The 18,101-nt window shown below is 45.2% G+C and overlaps 1 protein-coding gene across 2 annotated transcripts in view; it reads right to left on the reverse strand.

Moving 5' to 3' along the window:
• LOC146859048 (septin-4-like) overlaps positions 1-18,101 on the reverse strand; it is a 328,318-nt gene that overhangs the window by 187,861 nt on the left and 122,356 nt on the right. For both annotated transcript variants that reach the window (XM_085649678.1, XM_085649677.1), the window contains exon 2: positions 5,883-6,035. In XM_085649678.1, coding sequence (XP_085505804.1) covers positions 5,883-6,035 — 153 coding nt within the window. The remainder of the gene's footprint in view (positions 1-5,882; positions 6,036-18,101) is intronic.

Consider the following 18,101-nt stretch of genomic DNA (forward strand, 5'->3'; position numbering starts at 1 on the left):
AATGGATTAGTAGTAAAGAATATAGATGTGTAAGTATCTATAGTATCAAGAGAACTACAGCTTTTACAAGTACCGGGGAGGTGGGTGGGCACATGAGATTCTACAGCTCTACATGCCAAGAACAGATGCATACTGGGTAAGTAGCATTTTCCGTTCAAGGCATGTGAGCTGTAGATCACATGCTTATGCATAGACTATACAGCAGCCTCCCCTAAGCAGTGGCTATCCTGTACCTGATGAAGTTGTCTGAAACAGCGTTTTAAGTACTGCTTGTTCCACAGTAGACTGTTGTCTGGCTAACACATCCACACAATAGTGTTTGGTGAATGTGTGTGGTGTGGTCCATGTTGCAGCTTTGCAAATGTCAGTAATAGGGATGTTGCCTAAAAAAGCCATAGTAGCTCCTAGTTTACGAGTGGAATGTGCTCTAGGAGGTACAGTTAGAGTCCTTTTGGCTTTTGCATAGCAAATCTGGATACATTTAACGATCCACCTAGCAATACCTGATTTGGATATAGGCCTTGTGAGGTGGTGCGAAAGCAACAAAAAGTTGGTTTGTCTTACGAAAAGATTAGGTCCTTTCAATATAATACAACAGTGCTCTTCTAACATCAAAGGTGTGTAGAGCTCTTTCTGCAACAGAGTCAGGTTGAGGGAAGAAAACAGGTAATTCAACCGACTGATTAATGTGGAATGCAGATACTACCTTAGGTAGGAATTTGGGATTGGTGCGAAGAACTACTTTGTCTTTGTGTAGCTGGAAAAAGGGTTCTTCTATTGTTAGTGCCTGAAGTTCACTCACTTTCCTCAATATAGTGATTGCAATGAGGGAAGCCGTTTTCCAAGTAAGGAACTGTAGCTCAGATTTGTGCATGGGTTCAAATGGTGGGCCCTTTAACCGTGTGAGGACTATATTAAGATTCCACACTGGGGCAGGTGGAAGTCTTGATTGTATAACCCTTTTCAGTCCTTCAATAAATGCTTTGATTACAGGCACTCTGTAGAGCGATAAATGTTGCCTATTTTGAAGATAGGCTGCAATTGCAGCGAGATGCAGTCTAGTGGATGTATAGGCCAATGACGACTGATGTAAGTGTAACAGGTAGCAGATCATGTTTTGTATGGAAGCATGCAGAGGGTTGATGTTATTGTTATTGCAATAGATAACAAATCGCTTCCATTTGGCTGCATAGCAAGCTCTTGTGGTAGGCTTTCTAGCTTCCTTGATAATGTTCATACAGTCTGGTGGAAGGTTCAGATAACCAAACTCTATGACTTCAGGAGCCAGATCGCGAGGTTCAATTGTTTAGGATCGGGGTGTTTGATTTCTCCATGGCTCTGTGTGAGGAGACTGGGAGTTAAATGTAACTTTTGATGTGGTACCAGAGAGAGTTTCAACAGGGTTGTGAACCTGGGTTGACGTGCCCATGTTGGAGCCACTAGTATTAGCGTGAGGGATGTTTGCCTGAGTTTCCGAACCACTGATGGAATGAGTGGGAGAGGCGGAAAAGCATAGGCAAATATGACCAGTTCATCCATAGGGCATTCCCTTTGGACAAAGGGTGTGGATACCTGGAGGCGAAGCTTTGGCATTTTGTGTTTTCGGGTGTTGCGAACAGGTCTATGTGAGGGACTCCCCAGGCTTGGGAGTATGGGTGTAGAACTTGAGGGTGAAGTTCCCACTCGTGTATTTGATACCAGCTGAGGAGGTCCGCACTCTGATTGTTGACTCCTGGGAGGTGTTCCGCTTGGAGATAAATGTTGTGGTGAATCGCCCACCTCCAGATGTCTTGGGCTAAGTGGGACAGTTGGAGAGAGTGTGTCCCCCCCTGTTTTGTATATAATACATAGCTGACATGTTGTCGGTTCGAACTAATACATCTTTGCCAGACAGGTGATCTTAAAAGGCTTTGAGAGCTAGAAAGAGTGCCATGAGCTCTAAATGATTGATGTGGAGAAGCTTTTGCTGGTGGCTCCACAGCGCTTGCACTGTGTGTTGTTGAAGATGAGCTCCCCAGCCAGTGAGAGACACGTCCGCTGTTAATTCTGTCTGTGGAACCGGGTATATGAACGGCCGTCCTTTTGACAGATTTTGGGTGTTCCACCACTGCAGAGAGTGATGAGTACGGCCGCTTACCAACACTAGATCGGGTAATAGACCGTGTGACTGGTCCCACTGGTCCCACTGACTGGCTAAGCATTCTTGAAGTGGACGCATGTGTAATCTAGCGTGGGAAACGATCATGATGCAAGGTGCCATCATTCCCAACAGTTGCATAAACACTTGAGCTGGAAGAGATTGAGGGCCTTGAAATTTGAGAATTAGCGCCTGAATGTTTCGAATTCTGGCTGCATTGGGAAACGCTAGAGCCCTTTGAGTATCCAGAGTGGTTCCTAGGTAATTCTGAATTTTGTTTGGCTGAAGATGTGATTTTAACACATTGACTGAAAATCCTAACTGGTGAAGCAGCTGAATGGTTACGGAAGTGTGCTTGTGACATTGTTGGTAGGTGCTGGCTTTGATGAGCCAGTCGTCCAGATAGGGGAAGACATGTATGCTTTGTCTTCTGAGATGCACCGCTGCTACCTCCAGACATTTTGTGAAGACTCTGGGGGCAGTGGTGACCTGCTACCACAAACCTGAGAAATTTGCGGTGAGCCATGAGGATTGGAATATGAAAGTAGGCGTCCTTTAAATGTAGAGTAGAAAGAAAGTCGCCCTTTTGCAAAAGAGGTAGTACCTGTTGAAGTATTACCATGTGGAAATGGTCTGACTGTATGTAAAAATTTAGTTCTCTCAGATCTAATATGGGTCTGAGAGAGTTGTCTTTTTTGGGAATTAGGAAGTAAAAGGATTAAACGCCCGACCCTAGATGTTGTGGTGGTTTGGGCTCCATAGCTTGTTTTAGTAGTAGGGATTGTACCTCTTGTTTGAGAAGGTATAGATGATCCGGTGAAAGTTTGTGCAACTTTGGGGGAATGTTTGGAGGAGTGTTGAGGAACTCCAGACAGCAACCAGAATGGATAATTTGGAGAACCCACTTGTCTGTTGTTATTGACTGCCACTTTGGTAGAAATTGTGACAGTCGTTCCCCCACAGGTGTTAAATGATCGGGGGGAACTATGGGCAAGTCACTGCTTTGTATTGGAGGGAGAGGTACGTGTATTGAAGCCTCTACCCATGCCCTTGCCTTTGTTTCCTCTATAATTGCCTCTAAAGGAAGTTTTGGAAACTGAGGATTGGTTATTGCCCTTATAGGTAGACACAGTGTCCGTGGAAGTAGTTTTGGACCCTGCTCAATAAAAGAAGCACCGAAAGGAACCACGGCCTTGTGGAAATTGAAGGGCTCCCATGGATTTAGCCACTTCCGTATCCTTCTTCATTTTGTCAAGTGAAGAGTCTACCATGGGCCCAAAACGGTGTTCCTTATCAAAGGGTGTATTTAATATTGAGGTCTGAACCTCCGGTTTAAACCCTGATATGCGTAGCCAGGCGTGTCTTCTTAAAAGAACACTAGTGTTCACCGCTCTGGCAGATGTATCAGCAGCATCTGGGGAACATCTAATTTGATTATTAGAAATTAATTGTCCCTCAGGTACCAGGTCTTGCGCTTTAGATCTGTGTTCTTGGGGTAAAAACTGAATGGGTTGTTCCATTTCATCCCAGTGCGCGCGGTCATATCTTGCTAGCAACGCTTGAGTGTTACATATACACAAGAAGTTAGCTGCTTGGGAGGATATCCTTTTCTCTGAAGCATCAAGAGTTTTGACTCCTTATCTGGGGGTGGTGCGTCTCCAGTAGTCTGGGAGTTTGCCCTTTTACGTGCATTAGAAACTACTGATGAGTCTAAGGGTAGTTGTCCTCTTATGTAGACTGGATCCGATGGGGCAGGCTTGTATTTTTTATCTACCCTAGGGGTAAGGATACGTGCTCTGACTGGATCCTTAAAGAGGTCATCTACATGTCTGGTCATTCCTTTCAACATGGGCAACATGTGTGTAGATTTCTGTGTGCTATTAAATGTCTCAAAAAGGAAGTCCCCTTCAAGGAATTCTTTATGGAGTTGGACCCCATGGCAATTAGGAGCTCTGCCTAGCAGTTCAATATAGCCTACACTGTCATCTGGTGGAGGTGGCCTGGTAGGATATAGGTCCAGATCGTTGTCAGTGTTATAGTCATCCCACTCATCTGTAGGTCCGGGCTGATTTTCATCCTCACCCTGATTGTCAGGTGTATGCGGTGGTGAGTGCTCAGGTGAAGTTGGCACAGACAAAGACTGAGGTAAAGGTGGTGTAGGTAGAGGAAGAGGAGGAGGGGAAGGATTTGTCCCAACAGTTCTCTTCTTTAATGGAATGTGGTATTCCTCTTCTGTAGTAGCACTCCTCTTTAAAGTCACTTTGGTGGTTATATGTCTAGTTTTTGGATATATGACCAGAATTTTCTTTTTCGGATCTGGAGTTTCGAGCGGATCACCGACAGAATGCTTTTAAGGTGATTTTGGAGTCTCAGTCTGTATTCCGTGACGAAGGTTTTGGTGCCAATGGTTTCTTGGTTGGAGTTTTCAGATCAGAGGTTGTTTTCGGTACCGAGTGGTGATGGTCGGTGCCGGACTTTGTCTTTGACCCTGAAGGTTTTGGGTCAGTGCCCGATTTGGCATGGGGCTTTTCGGAGCCGGAAGGTTTTTTGGTAGGCTTCGGCGCCAAGCCTGGAGGCGGGGTGTCGGAAGCGTGATCTCGGTGCCGACTGGGGCCCAAGGGCGCAGGTTGGTCCGGAACCTTCATTTTCGATGGAACTGGAAGTTGGGGTGAGGTAGGGACAGTACTTACACAATGTTGTCCATGCGGGATGTCTTCATCCTGGTCGGAGCCATTGTCAGAAAGGGAGATTTCTTCCTGTTCCTCATCGGCTCCGATGGGGTCGCTGGCTTCTTCTTCCTCCAATTCAGGTCCCAAGAGGTCCGGAATGGAGCCTGTGTGTTGGGTCTGCATATCGCATCCTGAAGAGTCTTTTTGGAGCGGAAACCTCAGCACGCGTCGCAGTCCTGTTCACTGTGTTCCGGTGACAAACACAGGTTGCAGACGGCGTGTGAGTTCGTGTGCGGGTATCTCGCGTGGCACCGAGGACAGAACTTAAAGGGAGTTTGTTCCATCGACTGCGATTCGAACCAGGGGCTAGGCTCGACGGCCTACCATGAGCTCTCCGATCGAAATTAGTTTTTAGCAATAACACGATCAGCGAAGAATGGGCAACGCGATCCGAAACAATACCGTCGAGGGTGAATGTTGTACGCACCGAGAGGAAACAAAGGATCGGCGTTGAACCGGGGTGTAGCGAGTCACATCCGAATTTGATGGTGGAAAAAAAACAATCTGAAGATGGAGTCAATGACCATGCACACTATCACCGAATGGAGGAGTCACCTACCTCGTGACTAGGAAGACTTCTTCGAAGAAAACCAAGTGCAAACATCCAGACCCAACACTAGATGGAGATCTATGCATAAGCATGTGATCTATGGCTCACATGCCTCGAACTCTTTGTTTCCATCACAATTCAGAATTACAAAAAAAAGTAGACCTTTGTGGTCTAGGTTCAATCCCTTACCATTCAACACAATGAGATGACAATGGTGCATCATAATAGAATCCATACGAAAAAGTAAGAAACATGTTGTCGTTAATTACAAAACAAAATACCATTTGCACACACGGTTAGAGGTCAAAGTTAGGGTAGTATGTAGGAAAAGATTCTGCTGAAAGAGTAAATACAAAAGCTAATCCCAAACCACACCCCTGAAAGGTGCTGGAGAGGCAGAAGGGGCACGCGGGGTTTCGTGGTGGACCCAGCGGGTGCATGCAGGGGTTTAAAGCCGCAGTCTTACTGGCTGGTACTTCTCATCGCCAGACGAGTCGTGATCTGAGTAACAAGGCATGTTGGTATCCTGGGGGGCATCAGGAGGGTCCTGCTCCTCAGTGCATGTCCAGCTGACACCACTGTCTTCAGGCAGAAAGGCGGGGCCTTCACAATCATGGTCCTGGGAATTGTTGAAGGATGTTGAGGTGTGTTTGACAGAAGGGCGTGAAGCAATGAAATAATGGAGATCAAATTGAAGACAAAAACAGCAAACCACGACACATGATCACAGTAAAAATAGTTACACATGCACATCATACCCATTCTGCACATCAACAAAGATAACAATCAACCAATATTAAAATATATAAAGGAACCCAAAGAAGCACAGTTTATATGACTACTTTACATCCCTCTTTGATAATTCTGTATGTACGTATTTTCGTGTTTTTGTATCACAGGGTAAGATTTCTCTCTGCTGCCACTCCAGAGCACTATACAAACAATAGGGTTCAGTGGTGATGGGTATAGTTAGGTATGCCTGTTATGTGTGAGTTAGTATGGTAATATATTTGCTAGACTACGATCCTTAAAAAGTTGAATATTGGGTATACAGATGCAGAGGACAGCAGTCGTTCCTAGAGCTAGTGAGGTAGGGAGCTTAAGATAATAAGTGGGCACGGAGACTGAACACAACTGGAGTCTTGCGAACTGGCATCATTGGTTGCTATGCCTGAGGATCTTGGTTCTCAGTGATGTGATTATCTGAACAATTAAGTTTTAATAGGTTACTGAACAGTAGATGGCTTGACTACACCTTCATGGTTGGGGACAGTGTCCCAAAGCTCCGGGTGATGGTCTACTGCTGTATTTTAGCCTTTTGAATTTTTGGTTGCCAGATGGCTGGTGCATTTGCTGACCGGAGGCTCATAATTGAGATATAGAGTATGTCTGGCTACGAGATTGTTTTTTTAGCTTATGAACAGCACTTAGGGTTTATATCCTGGGTTCCAAAGTTAGTGAGTAATGTGTTCTTAGGGAGAATATATTGTGATCCTGTTTCTACTATTTGTAGGTCAATCTTGCTGCCCGGGTTTGTACGGTATAGTTTGTCAATGAGTTTTATAGGTAGGCCCGTGCAGGCTACATTGAAACAGATGCACCATGAGTAGTGATTGGATCAGTTTTGTTCCATTTGGAGGAGTTGAAGAACCTTGCGGAGCCGTGACTTTTGGAATTTGGTTCATTTTACAACATTTGGGGGGATGCATGATATGCCTGAATCAAGAATTACTTCTAGGTTCTTCACATGTAGGCGGGGTTTGACGGTTGTTCCAGGGCTGATGGCCAAGCAAATTGGCTAAATGAGCTGTCAGGTTCATTGAGTCACAAACATTCCATTCCAATGGCAATAAAACACATGAAACATCTCCTCTACTGTAGATACTGTTTAGATAGCTTGGCCTGTTTGATTTGTTCTCAACTACATTTTCCAACAGGAGATGGAATGTGCATTTGTAGCTGGTGGTGTGGCTCAACTAGGCGCCCCTGTGGCATATAATTATGTTGCCAAGTACCGTTGATAAAGATACTCCCTGAATCATACGGGACGTGACTTTCATGCTGGTGGACTCGATGTACCATATTCTGGGTCATTATTACATGTAAAGGAATAAATGGTTCAGAAGGATCAGTGCAGCCTAATGACTTTCATCTAGGGCAGTGATGTTGAATTTAGCTTTGGGGACTGGATCCAAGCAAGAGTTTCAAAATATTCATTTATTATGTAAATCATTTCCATTATATTCATCTTATTTGAATTGATTTTATGATCCCAGTGTCAACTAGCACTGTTAATATCCCTCTCGTGGGTCTGAATCCTGGGTGGTGGGATTTTAGTATCATAAGAACATTTCTAATGTAAATTCATTGAAACCATAGCCTAGAAAAACAACAAAAACATAACGATCCTGATTTTCATACCATTGTAAAAATACCATTGGAAAAATAATGGCTTTCATAGTTTTCTTTTTTTTTGGCATTCCTCATTTTTACATAGTTAGAGAAATGATTTAGGTCCCTAATTGGCACGGACGTCAAGATCAGGAGCTGAGTTTCTGGGCGCCATATTGAACCTACAGGGTACCCTGATCTTGGCCGGGGATGTGTTGATGACGTCCATGATATTAACTAAATCCTTGCTGCATGAGGCTTGCCAAATCTCCACTGATAGGTGTGAGGCTTTGATTTTATCTGACCAGTATTGTCAGCCCCTCCACACACACACAAACACTTTCCAAATCCAATCCCATTATCAGCCATCAAGTGGCTCTTCTAGAACTATAATCAACTCACATTTTCATATTTTGTAGTTTCCTGGCTGTCCCTTTGTAAAGGGCAATCAATTCTGTTCTGGGTGGGTGGGTATTTAACCCTTTTGCTGCCTATTGATGGATGTGCACATCCAGTGCTTTAAATGAGAAAAAATAAGTGCAGGTACTCATTAATATGAGCTAGAGGCGTGGCTAGGGGCGGGGCTTAGCGCTTAGGGCAACATATTATCATACATAATGACTTCTATATCAGTTGCAGCAACGATGAAAAACACATGAAAAATATGTTTATGTAAACGAAACAGGTTAACTCATTACACAAAATGAAACCCAAAAAGGATGATTTGTGAACAGTTCCTCGTTTTGTAATATTTGCTGTTCTTAATGCCATTCTGTTATTTGTTGGGCACAATATTATATACTCTCAAAGCGTACACACACACACACTGCACATTCCCTCTAAAATCTACCGAGTGTCCTGATTCTCTCTGTTTTCTCTCACAGAAAAACAGACACACACACAAGTTATTATTAAGTAACAATGTTCTGAAGCTACATGAACAGATTTGTTGCAAGCACAGCATACAACCCTCAACTTTGTTAGCTGTGCGTCATTTCAGCCTGGGCTAGGGATAGGATTTTACTCCAAAATTGTCATGATTAGACTAGAAAACATTAGTGTAACTGTAAGTATGTCGCTTTGGGTAGCTCTTCTTCACTCCTTGAGTTTGAACCTACGGGCATGAACGGGGGGAGTTTTTTTCTAGAAAAAGATCAATGCAACCTGTGTGCATGTTTATTTTGCCAACTGTGTACTCTTTCACCAGGCGAGAATCTAACATTTGCAGGATTTGTTTTGGAAATTATTAGTGTAACCTGCATGTAAGTAGTTTTACGCTAGCTGTTCCTCAAGACATCCTCAGTTTGCACTTCTGGTCATATCATGTGATGTGATGGTTAGCCTAATATTCTCAGATTCTGTCCACGATAGATGAATTGTAGCCTGCTCGTGTGTAGCCTTGACTATCAAACTCTGCATTAGACGCCTAGGGAGGAGATCCTAATATTTTCAGGTTTTGTCTAGAATCGATTAATGTAACTTGCTTGGATGTAGTCCCGCCTCATCGCAGGTTCAAGCATGAGATGTGGTGTTTACCTTCAAAATTTCAAGCCTATTTATGTGATGGAAGATTGCACCCAACCTTTGGTGGAGTATGTGGGATGCACTGTTAAAAACCCATGGCTGGAGAAGTGGGGTGAATAGTAGGCTCGGATCCCGCTGAACCACAAAGTTCATTGCCAACATTACTTAAGCGTTTGGCACTTCCTGATTTTCTTGGACAAGTTGGTAAAGTAACATGTTTGTCGCTTTGTGGCTGTGGGGAAGGAGGGCATGCCCCCCCATACGGCCCTCATTCACAATTGCCTGGAAGGGGTCCCAGGAGCGATGGTTAAGTCTTTCTTTCATGTCTTGACTCAGCACCAGCGGTCAAGTATCGAAAAGCTGCAGCAACAGACTCCCATCCCAAAATGCTCCCCTCCATGCTGTACTCGTCCCCTAAATTTGCCGTCTGGAAAATTAAAGTTAAGAAATGCACTAGATTTATGACTTTTAAGAAATGTGTGTTAAAATACCATTTCTAAGATGATTCATGATTTCAAAACTCAAATATCTAGTATTTTTATCTGAAAATAAGTGGCAATCCTAACTTAACCTGCCACCTCACTTATTTACATGCATCCCTACTCCTTCCTTCCACAAAGAGAAGCAGTTCCTGTCCTGAACAAAAAGATGAAGAAATAAACGGCTTTGGCGAAGACAGAGGATTTTGTTGGGCTGTCACTCGCTTTAGAATGGCCAGTGCAATCAATATCCTAAATAAGACTGGATTACTGACTGACTGCCCGTCCCAACCCATTTACACACCTGATGGAGAGGGGCCGGGGTGTGAGGCTAAAGCACTTTCAGCCGAATAGTCGTCGGGCACCTGATCGACAGTGAAGGGTATGTCTAGACCCTGCCCTGTTAATCACAGCGTGAATCAAGGCAAGCCCTCTTAGACCCCTGCGGTCTCAGGCCATTCATATGGGCGCTGCTGGAATCTGCAGCAGAAACTCTGCCAGCAGCTTGGCGCGCTTACAAGCTCATGAGAAGCAGAGCGGCATCTACCCTGTGCTAGAGGCGATAAATAACCAGAGCCTGCATTGCCATCTATTAGGGTTCCGGTACTCTCCCTGGCTAATGAGAAGTGCCGGTACTGAGGGCCAGAAAATTCAGAAGTGCCGGTACTCAGTACCGGTGAGTACCGGCCCATTTAACACACTGTGTACATCATGAACGGGTGTCCACGGGACGCCCTTGCGATGCCTATATAGGTCCCCGTGGCCATTTTATAGTGTTTTGTTTTTATTCCCCTAAGGAGCAGGAGGTGGCGGAAGGAGTTCACAGGTAACCGATCCTTTCTGAGCACAGGCAAACTTTAGAATGAGGCGACCCCTTCCACTCTTCTGGGCTGCTTGCTTCATTCAGATGTGTGTGATGTCACATTGTCACTATGATGTCACACACATTTCTGATGGGTCTGGGGAAGGATTCCCTCGTCCCTCCCTGGTCCATCCATGTATCCAGAGAATGGGCGGACTATGGAAGGGCTTAGGGCAGCCATTACTGCTCTAAGCTCCTCCTTAACAACTCCCAACAGCTAGAGTCGCTTTTCATTGTTGGTGGGAAGGTAGGAGGTGGGCAAGAGGGCCGGAGTAGCAGCTCAGCTCTTCCTAGCCTACGTACCGCCACCCCTCCCACACTACCACCAGAAGAAACAAAGCAGGAGGTGAGGACCTGAAGGGGTGTATAGTTCCTCCCCCTCCAATCCCCACTTATTCAGTTTCAGGCAGCTCTCTCCTTGCCTCAAGAAGATCTAGTCCTCCCACAATAACTAACCACTGGACTGAAGGACTTTGCTTTAAAACCATCACACTGTCCTAGTGTTCACACATGAAATGGCGCCACTCAGCGATGAGGATAGGATTTTCTGTATCAAAAAAATGCTTTTATTGATGTACATAAAGGATGCACAAAATGAAAATAAAAATGCAATCAATAAAACGTGTGATTTGTTATGTATGTAATTATACAATGTATAAACAAAAGTGCAACTAGAAAACTATAGATGTTTTGAAATGAGACACTAGGAAACAAAGACATAATATGTGTTGTTCTCTATTACACAAAGAAATGTTGATAATTCATCCCCAGTTGAGAATGCGCAGATTGAAAATATATGTATTAAAGCATTGTTCTTATGGGATGATAGGGCAGTCACAGACAAAGCAGCACTGCAAGGCTGTGGCAGGGTGGGTGCAGGTCATACAGCTCCAACAGATATTCTAAATGATTAGAAATGATTTACTAGATTTCCGAGGTAAGTTACAGATCCTGCTCTGGGCCTTTTTAGGAGGGGTTCATGGTTGATGGCGTTGAAGCCCCAACGGATATCTTTCTACCACTGTCCGTAATCTAAACAGCTGCAGCCGATGCACATACAATGCCATGCAGCCTCCTTCTATAACACCTCACGCTAAATGTCTGCCCTGGAACGGATGCCCTACTCACTCACAATGAACATATGGGGTCATTTAGACTGTGGTGGATGGTCCCCTATCCAAAAGGGGCTGCGGGTTTGGGGGCGCGGCCCATTGCTTCTAGTATAGTAGTTTGTACTGTCTGCCCTGTTTAGAGTTCGCCGATTGCCTGGTGTTATGAGGGAGCTGCCACTGTGCCAGCGCCCTTCACAGCACTGCAGGGTCACTGACCAGGCCCAAAACACCACCACAGCTAACACATTTGTATCCTAAGGTGCGTTTCTTTTCTTTAACGACCCCGACATGCAGGGATATGTTTTCCTGCACATCAATCAATCAATCAATCAAACAATCAATTAATCAATCAATCAATCCATTTGTAAAGCGCGTTTTTACCCGTGAGGGTCTCAAGGCACTAGGGGGAGGGCTACTGATCGAAAAGCCAGGTCTTGAGAAGTCTTCTGAAGGTCAGCAGGTCCTGGGTCTGACGCAGTTGGAAGGGGAGGGTGTTCCATGTCTTGGCGGCGAGGTGGGAGAATGATTTGCCGCCGGTGGTCGTTCAGTGGATGCGTGGGACGGTGGCGAGGGCGCGATCAGCGGAGCGGAGCTGGCGGTTTGGGGTGTAGAAGGTGAGTCGATCGTTGATGTATGCTGGTCCGGCGTTGTGGAGTGCTTTGTGAGCGTGGGTGAGAAGCTTGAGGTGATCCTCTTGTTGACCGGAAGCCAGTGCAGGTCTCTCAGGTGGGCGTTGATGTGGCTGTGGCGAGGGATTCCAAGGATGAGGCATGCGGAGGCGTTTTGTATGCGTTAGAGTCGTTTCTGGAGTTTGGCCATGGTTCCCGCGTAGAGGGCGTTGCCATAGTCCAGCCTGCTGCTGACGAGGGCTTGGGTGACCGTTCTTCTGGTTTCGGTGGGGAACCATTTGTAGATCTTGCAGAGCATGTGGAGGGTGTTGAAACAGGAGGAGGAGATGGCTGGGTCATGGAGAGCGTTGAGTCCAGGATGAACCCCAGGTTGCGTGCGTGGTCAGTGGGTGTCGGGCCACTAGGAGTCCTCCCATGCGGCAGGGGTGGAACCGAGTATGAGGACTTCCGTTTTGTCAGAGTTCAGTTTCAGACGCCTGGTCTTCATCCAATCTGTGATGGTCTTCATTCCCTTGTGAAGGTTGGATTTGGCGGTGGCCGAGTCTTTGGTGAGGGAGAGGATGAGCTGGGTGTCGTCGGCGTACGAGACAATGTTGAAGTGGTGTGCTCGGGCAATGTTAGCGAGCGGTGCCATGTAGATGTTGAAAAGGGTCGGGCTGAGGGATGATCCTTGGGCGTACGCCGCAGGTGATCGTCGTGGTTTTGGATCGGAAAGGGGGAGGCGGACTCTCTGGGTTCGGCCGGTGAGGAAGGAGGTGATCCAGTCCAGGGTTTTGCCGCGGATCCCTGCTTCGTGGAGGCGTGTGCGCAGGGTGTGGTGGCAGACGGTGTGGAAGGCGGCCGAGAGGTCCAGGAGGATGAGGGCCACGGTTTTGTCGTTGTCCAGCAGGGTTCTGATGTCGTCGGTAGCAGCGATGAGGGCTGTTTCGGTGCTGTGGTTGCTGCGGAAGCCGGATTGGGAGGAGTCCAGGGTGTTGTTCTCCTCCACAGGTCAGTTGTCGGTTGGCGGTCTTCTCAATGACTTTCTCCGGGAATGGGAGCAGGGAGATGGGTCAAAAGTTCTTGAGGTCCTTTGGGTCCGCCTTGGGTTTCTTGTGTAGGGCATTGATCTTGGCGTGTTTCCAGCTCTCCGGAAAGGTGGCGGTCTCAAAGGAGCTGTTGATGATCTTTCGGAGTTGAGGTGCGATGATGGAGCTCGCTTTGTTAAAGATGTGGTGGAGGCAGGGATCAGAAGGTGAGCCGGAGTGGATGGTGTTCATGATTTTGACGGTGTCTTCGCCATTCTACATTTAGCACTAAAAGACGATGGGCGGAATGCTGAACATTGTCAAACCTTCACCCCGTCACAGATCTGTGTTTAACACATCGTTCTTTTGCTCGCCGCGCCATTCCACTTTAGACCCAGCCATATGTAAATCAGTCTTGACCCTGCTCACTATGGTAACAGTCCAGCCCGAACTGCCAGGCCAGGTCCTCCCAGCCATCCTACATTTACCCTGCTAGTGTCTGCCTTGAATAACATGGCAGACACAGGCAGGCAGGGAAAACCAGCAGCAATCTCTCCAGCCTATTTAGGACGGTGTGACCTTTGGCAGCACAATGTCAGAGGTTTATACAGGCGGAGCCTTCCCCTCTGTAAATAAAGCGTTTCCCGCCAAGTCTAAATAAAGTGGGGGAAAAGTGAGTTGGTGTAAAAGGCGCATCAGCAATTTAAAAAGGGGGTACTCCTGCTCTGCCAAACTTGAAATGCAGTACAATCCTATCCATTACTGACTCCATGGAGCCACACTCAAGAACCCCACAAGAATTCTGTGTTGCTGTGTAGGCAAAATACGCTTACCCATTGTCATGTTTGGCCAGTGTTGGTAAAAATAGGAGAGGGATTGGAAGTGGGATGCAACTAATGCAATGCTGACGCAACACGTCACAGCTCACGCTCATTTTCGAAGAGTGCAGAAGGCTCCAACTTAAAGTCTGTACAGGAAACTGAGGAAGGCCCTGGAACATGTGTTTAGTTCTGTTTGCCGGGTAGCCATCTCTTGAATCAAAGATAGTTAGCCTGGCAGTGTCCACCGGGTGGCAAATATCTTCAAATGGTTGGGCATAGTGTTTTGGATTCATTTATTGGCCTTTCACATGTATTTTTATAATGCAACTGAAAACTCATCATCAAAAGGAGCAGATTCTTTTACAATGAAAAACTGGATAGTGCACAGTGTTGTCTTGTACATGCTGGTCAGACAAGGCATGCATTTGCTTTTCGTGTGTCTTTACCACACAATGTCATCAGTGGCATTAACTGAGAACTTCCTGGAGGCAACAGATCATGAAGTCCATGGTTCTCTAAAACCACCAAACAGTGTCAAAGGAAGAAAGTCTAAAGTAGGCAGGCTCCTGGTAATACTGTTATAGTTCTTGCGGACGGACAACCAGTGGCGGCTCATCTGCTATGGCGGTGGAGTGTCGCCCTACTGCTTTTAAGCAGTGCCAAGTAGAAACATAAAATCATAATAACTTAGAGTTATTGTCATTTTATGCTTTGTGTCCATGCAGGCTGCTTTAAAGCCTGCAAGGAGAACATGCCCACCCCTCCAGTCCCTGGCTGAGCGCCGTGTCACGGCACTCAGACCAATCACAACGCTACATTTGAGCGTTGTGATTGGCTTAGGGGAGGGGGCCTGGCTGCCTGCTTCCTGTTCCTGGAGTCAGAGGCAGGAGAGCAGGAGCAGAGACGTGGGGCTCGGCCTCAAGTTAAGTTTTTTTTAATCCCCCCCATGCGACCCCCGCCACCAGCGAGCCATGCCGGCCATCTCTGCGGACAACTGTTTCCAGAGCACTATCCAAGATGGTACCTGCGAAGCTCAAGTAGTGAGCTGAAATTGTAGAGCACTTTGTGTCACTGGCCAACAGACTATTGCCTCAGAGCAAGGATGCCTCCACCCCAGGTACAGAGAATTCACGGTGTCCATGTGGGAAATATTTGAAACAACCAGTAGTGGTATCTGGACACTCCCCAACGTCAGATAAAAAGAAACATTGGCAAAGTCAATAGGTCTTGCCGTTTGTTTCAATGCTTCAGCGGATTTTTTTTTATTGCCGATGCTGTTTAAAAACAAAAAAAACAAGCTCCAGCACAAAGATGTCTACACATAACTAGATGGCCATGCAAGCACACAAATGTCTTGTGATGCTACAAGCGTCCCAGTGTGATGATGTATACATGCTTAGACATCATAATGCAGTGGTCATTTTTGCCCTAATGGGATGACGTATGTGCGCGCATATATCATGTCTTTATGAACATTTTGCTCCTTCTTTTAGATTTTTGTTCCAAGATGGCAAACACTAATCTTGAAGCAGTAAATTTAAAAATTGGTGTGCGAAAATGTTGAGCTAAAGGTCATCCTAAAAGTTGAAATCAATTTAAAAAAGAAACAGGATGGAGCAACAGACATGTGGGCAGGGGAGGGTGTTGGGAATTTAATGAACTAGTTCGGCAAAAAAATCCAAGCAGGAAGGGAAGGAGTAAAATGGAGTGTGCAGGGGGGTTCAGTGGTGCAGGGGAGAAAGAAACAAAACACATGCACTCCCATTGAGTGCTGAACCCAAAAGAAACAAGCATTTTCAATGCAATAGGTCTCGCATATGTGAGCATTTAAGCTATTGGCATTGTAAATGACTTGGGCCCGATTCACAGAACTAACTTAAGACAAAATCCTAAACTTACTACCAGTTTGGTATTCACAGAAGGCACTTACTCATTTTGGTATTCACAGAAGGCACTTACTCATTTCGGTATTCACAGAAGTTAGGAGTCCTAACTTTAGGACTCCTAAATGCCTTCTGTGAATACCGAAAGTCTTAAAATTAGGAGTTTTCTCAGTTTAGGAGTAGTGAAGTTAGGACTCCTAACTTTACTACTCCTAAACTGAGAAAAATCCTAACTTTACGACTTTAGGTATTCACAGAAGGCATTTAGGAGTCCTAAAGTTAGGAGTCCTAACTTTACTACTACTAAATTGAGAAAAATCCTAATTTTAAGACTTTCGGAATTCACAGAAGTCATTTAGGAGTACTAAAGTAAGGAGTCCTAACTTTACTACTACTAAACTGAGAAAAATCCTAATTGTAAGACTTTCGGTATTCACAGAAGGCATTTAGGAGTCCTAAAGTTAGGAGTCCTAACTTTACTACTACTAAACTGAGAAAAATCCTTATTTTAAAGACTTTCGGTATTCACAGAAGTCATTTATGAGTCCTAAAGTTTGGAGTCCTAACTTTTCTACTCCTAAACTGAGAAAAATCCTAATTTTAAGACTTTCGGTATTCACAGAAGTCATTTAGGAGTCCTAAAGTTAGGAGCCCTAACTTCTGTGAATACCGAAATGAGTAAGTGCCGTCTGTGAATACCAAAATGGTAGTAAGTTTAGGATTTTGTCTTAAGTTAGTTCTGTGAATCGAGCCCAATGCCTTTTATGTATGTGTTTTTAAAAGCAACACATATATAAAAGGCGGTGTTATTTTTAATACCTTTAGCTCAAACTCTTGCAAATGCGAGACCACTTTAATGGTGTCCGCGCCCCTTCCTGTTGACGCTGCTCCCGAATTCAGGTTACAGTGAGCAGCGTCTAAAGAAAGGGGAGCGGCCAACATCAGAGTGAAAAGCATGTATGGGGCGCTTTCACCCAAAGTGTAAAAAAAACTATTTCATTTAGAAAGGTTCTGTAGCGCAGCCACTAAAGGGAAAGCAGCCCGCGCTGTTAATTGAATAATAAAGCGGGGCCGCTAATGTGAAAGCAGCCCGCGCTTTAAAATAAATAATTAAATAAGGGCGGCTGCTAATGTGAAAGCGGACGGCGCTGTTAATTAAATAAATAAGCGCTGCCTCTAATTTGAAAGGGGGCCGCGCCGTAAATGACATAATTAAATAAGCGTGGCCGCTATAAAGCGGACCACGCTGTACTTTAAATAAATACATAACTAAAAGCATGTGCTGTGCTGCGATATCATTGGTGCAATCAGGCAAGATCATTAAAGATAATGGTGCTCACCGACTTATAAAGCAGACTGTGTAATGACACACGTAAAAAGTCCAGTCGTTATGGGAGGTTACAAGTGCAGACAAGGTGATACCAAGGAGGGACTATTAACCCTGTTTACAAATGAAAAGCAATGATTTCGCAAGGACAGTAACAGGAGCTAATTGAAAAGATGGGTGTGAAATGGGTGGAGCTTCTATTCCTAACCTCAATACAGCATGCCGTGCAGATCAGCGCATTCGATGCCCAGGCTCGACCTAAAAAGGACTGTAAAAACAGTACCTTGACTATGGAGAAATTGTACTCCCGGAGGAAATTCATACATCCACTACACTCCAAACCAAAACACTTAAATAAAAGACATTTACAGCGCCAATAGCTCTAGCTCTAAAAAATGCAAGATCTATTGCATTGCAAATGCTTGTTTATTGTGCAGTGTCGAATAGCCGCAAACTCAACCCCAAAGTATTGGAGCGCTTCACATATGCGGCGGTTACAGTAAACAAGGTCACCTTCGCTTTTGAGGAACGGAGAAATTAATTTGATCAACGTCGATAGACGTCGCATCAAAACCAACGCTAAATTCTAAACTGCTTGATAAAGATCATCAAAATATAGTTTACATCCGTAACTAACTGAAAGTGTAATC

The sequence above is a fragment of the Triturus cristatus genome, chromosome 3_2, assembly GCF_964204655.1.
Source record: "Triturus cristatus chromosome 3_2, aTriCri1.1, whole genome shotgun sequence".
Lineage (NCBI taxonomy): Eukaryota > Metazoa > Chordata > Amphibia > Caudata > Salamandridae > Triturus > Triturus cristatus.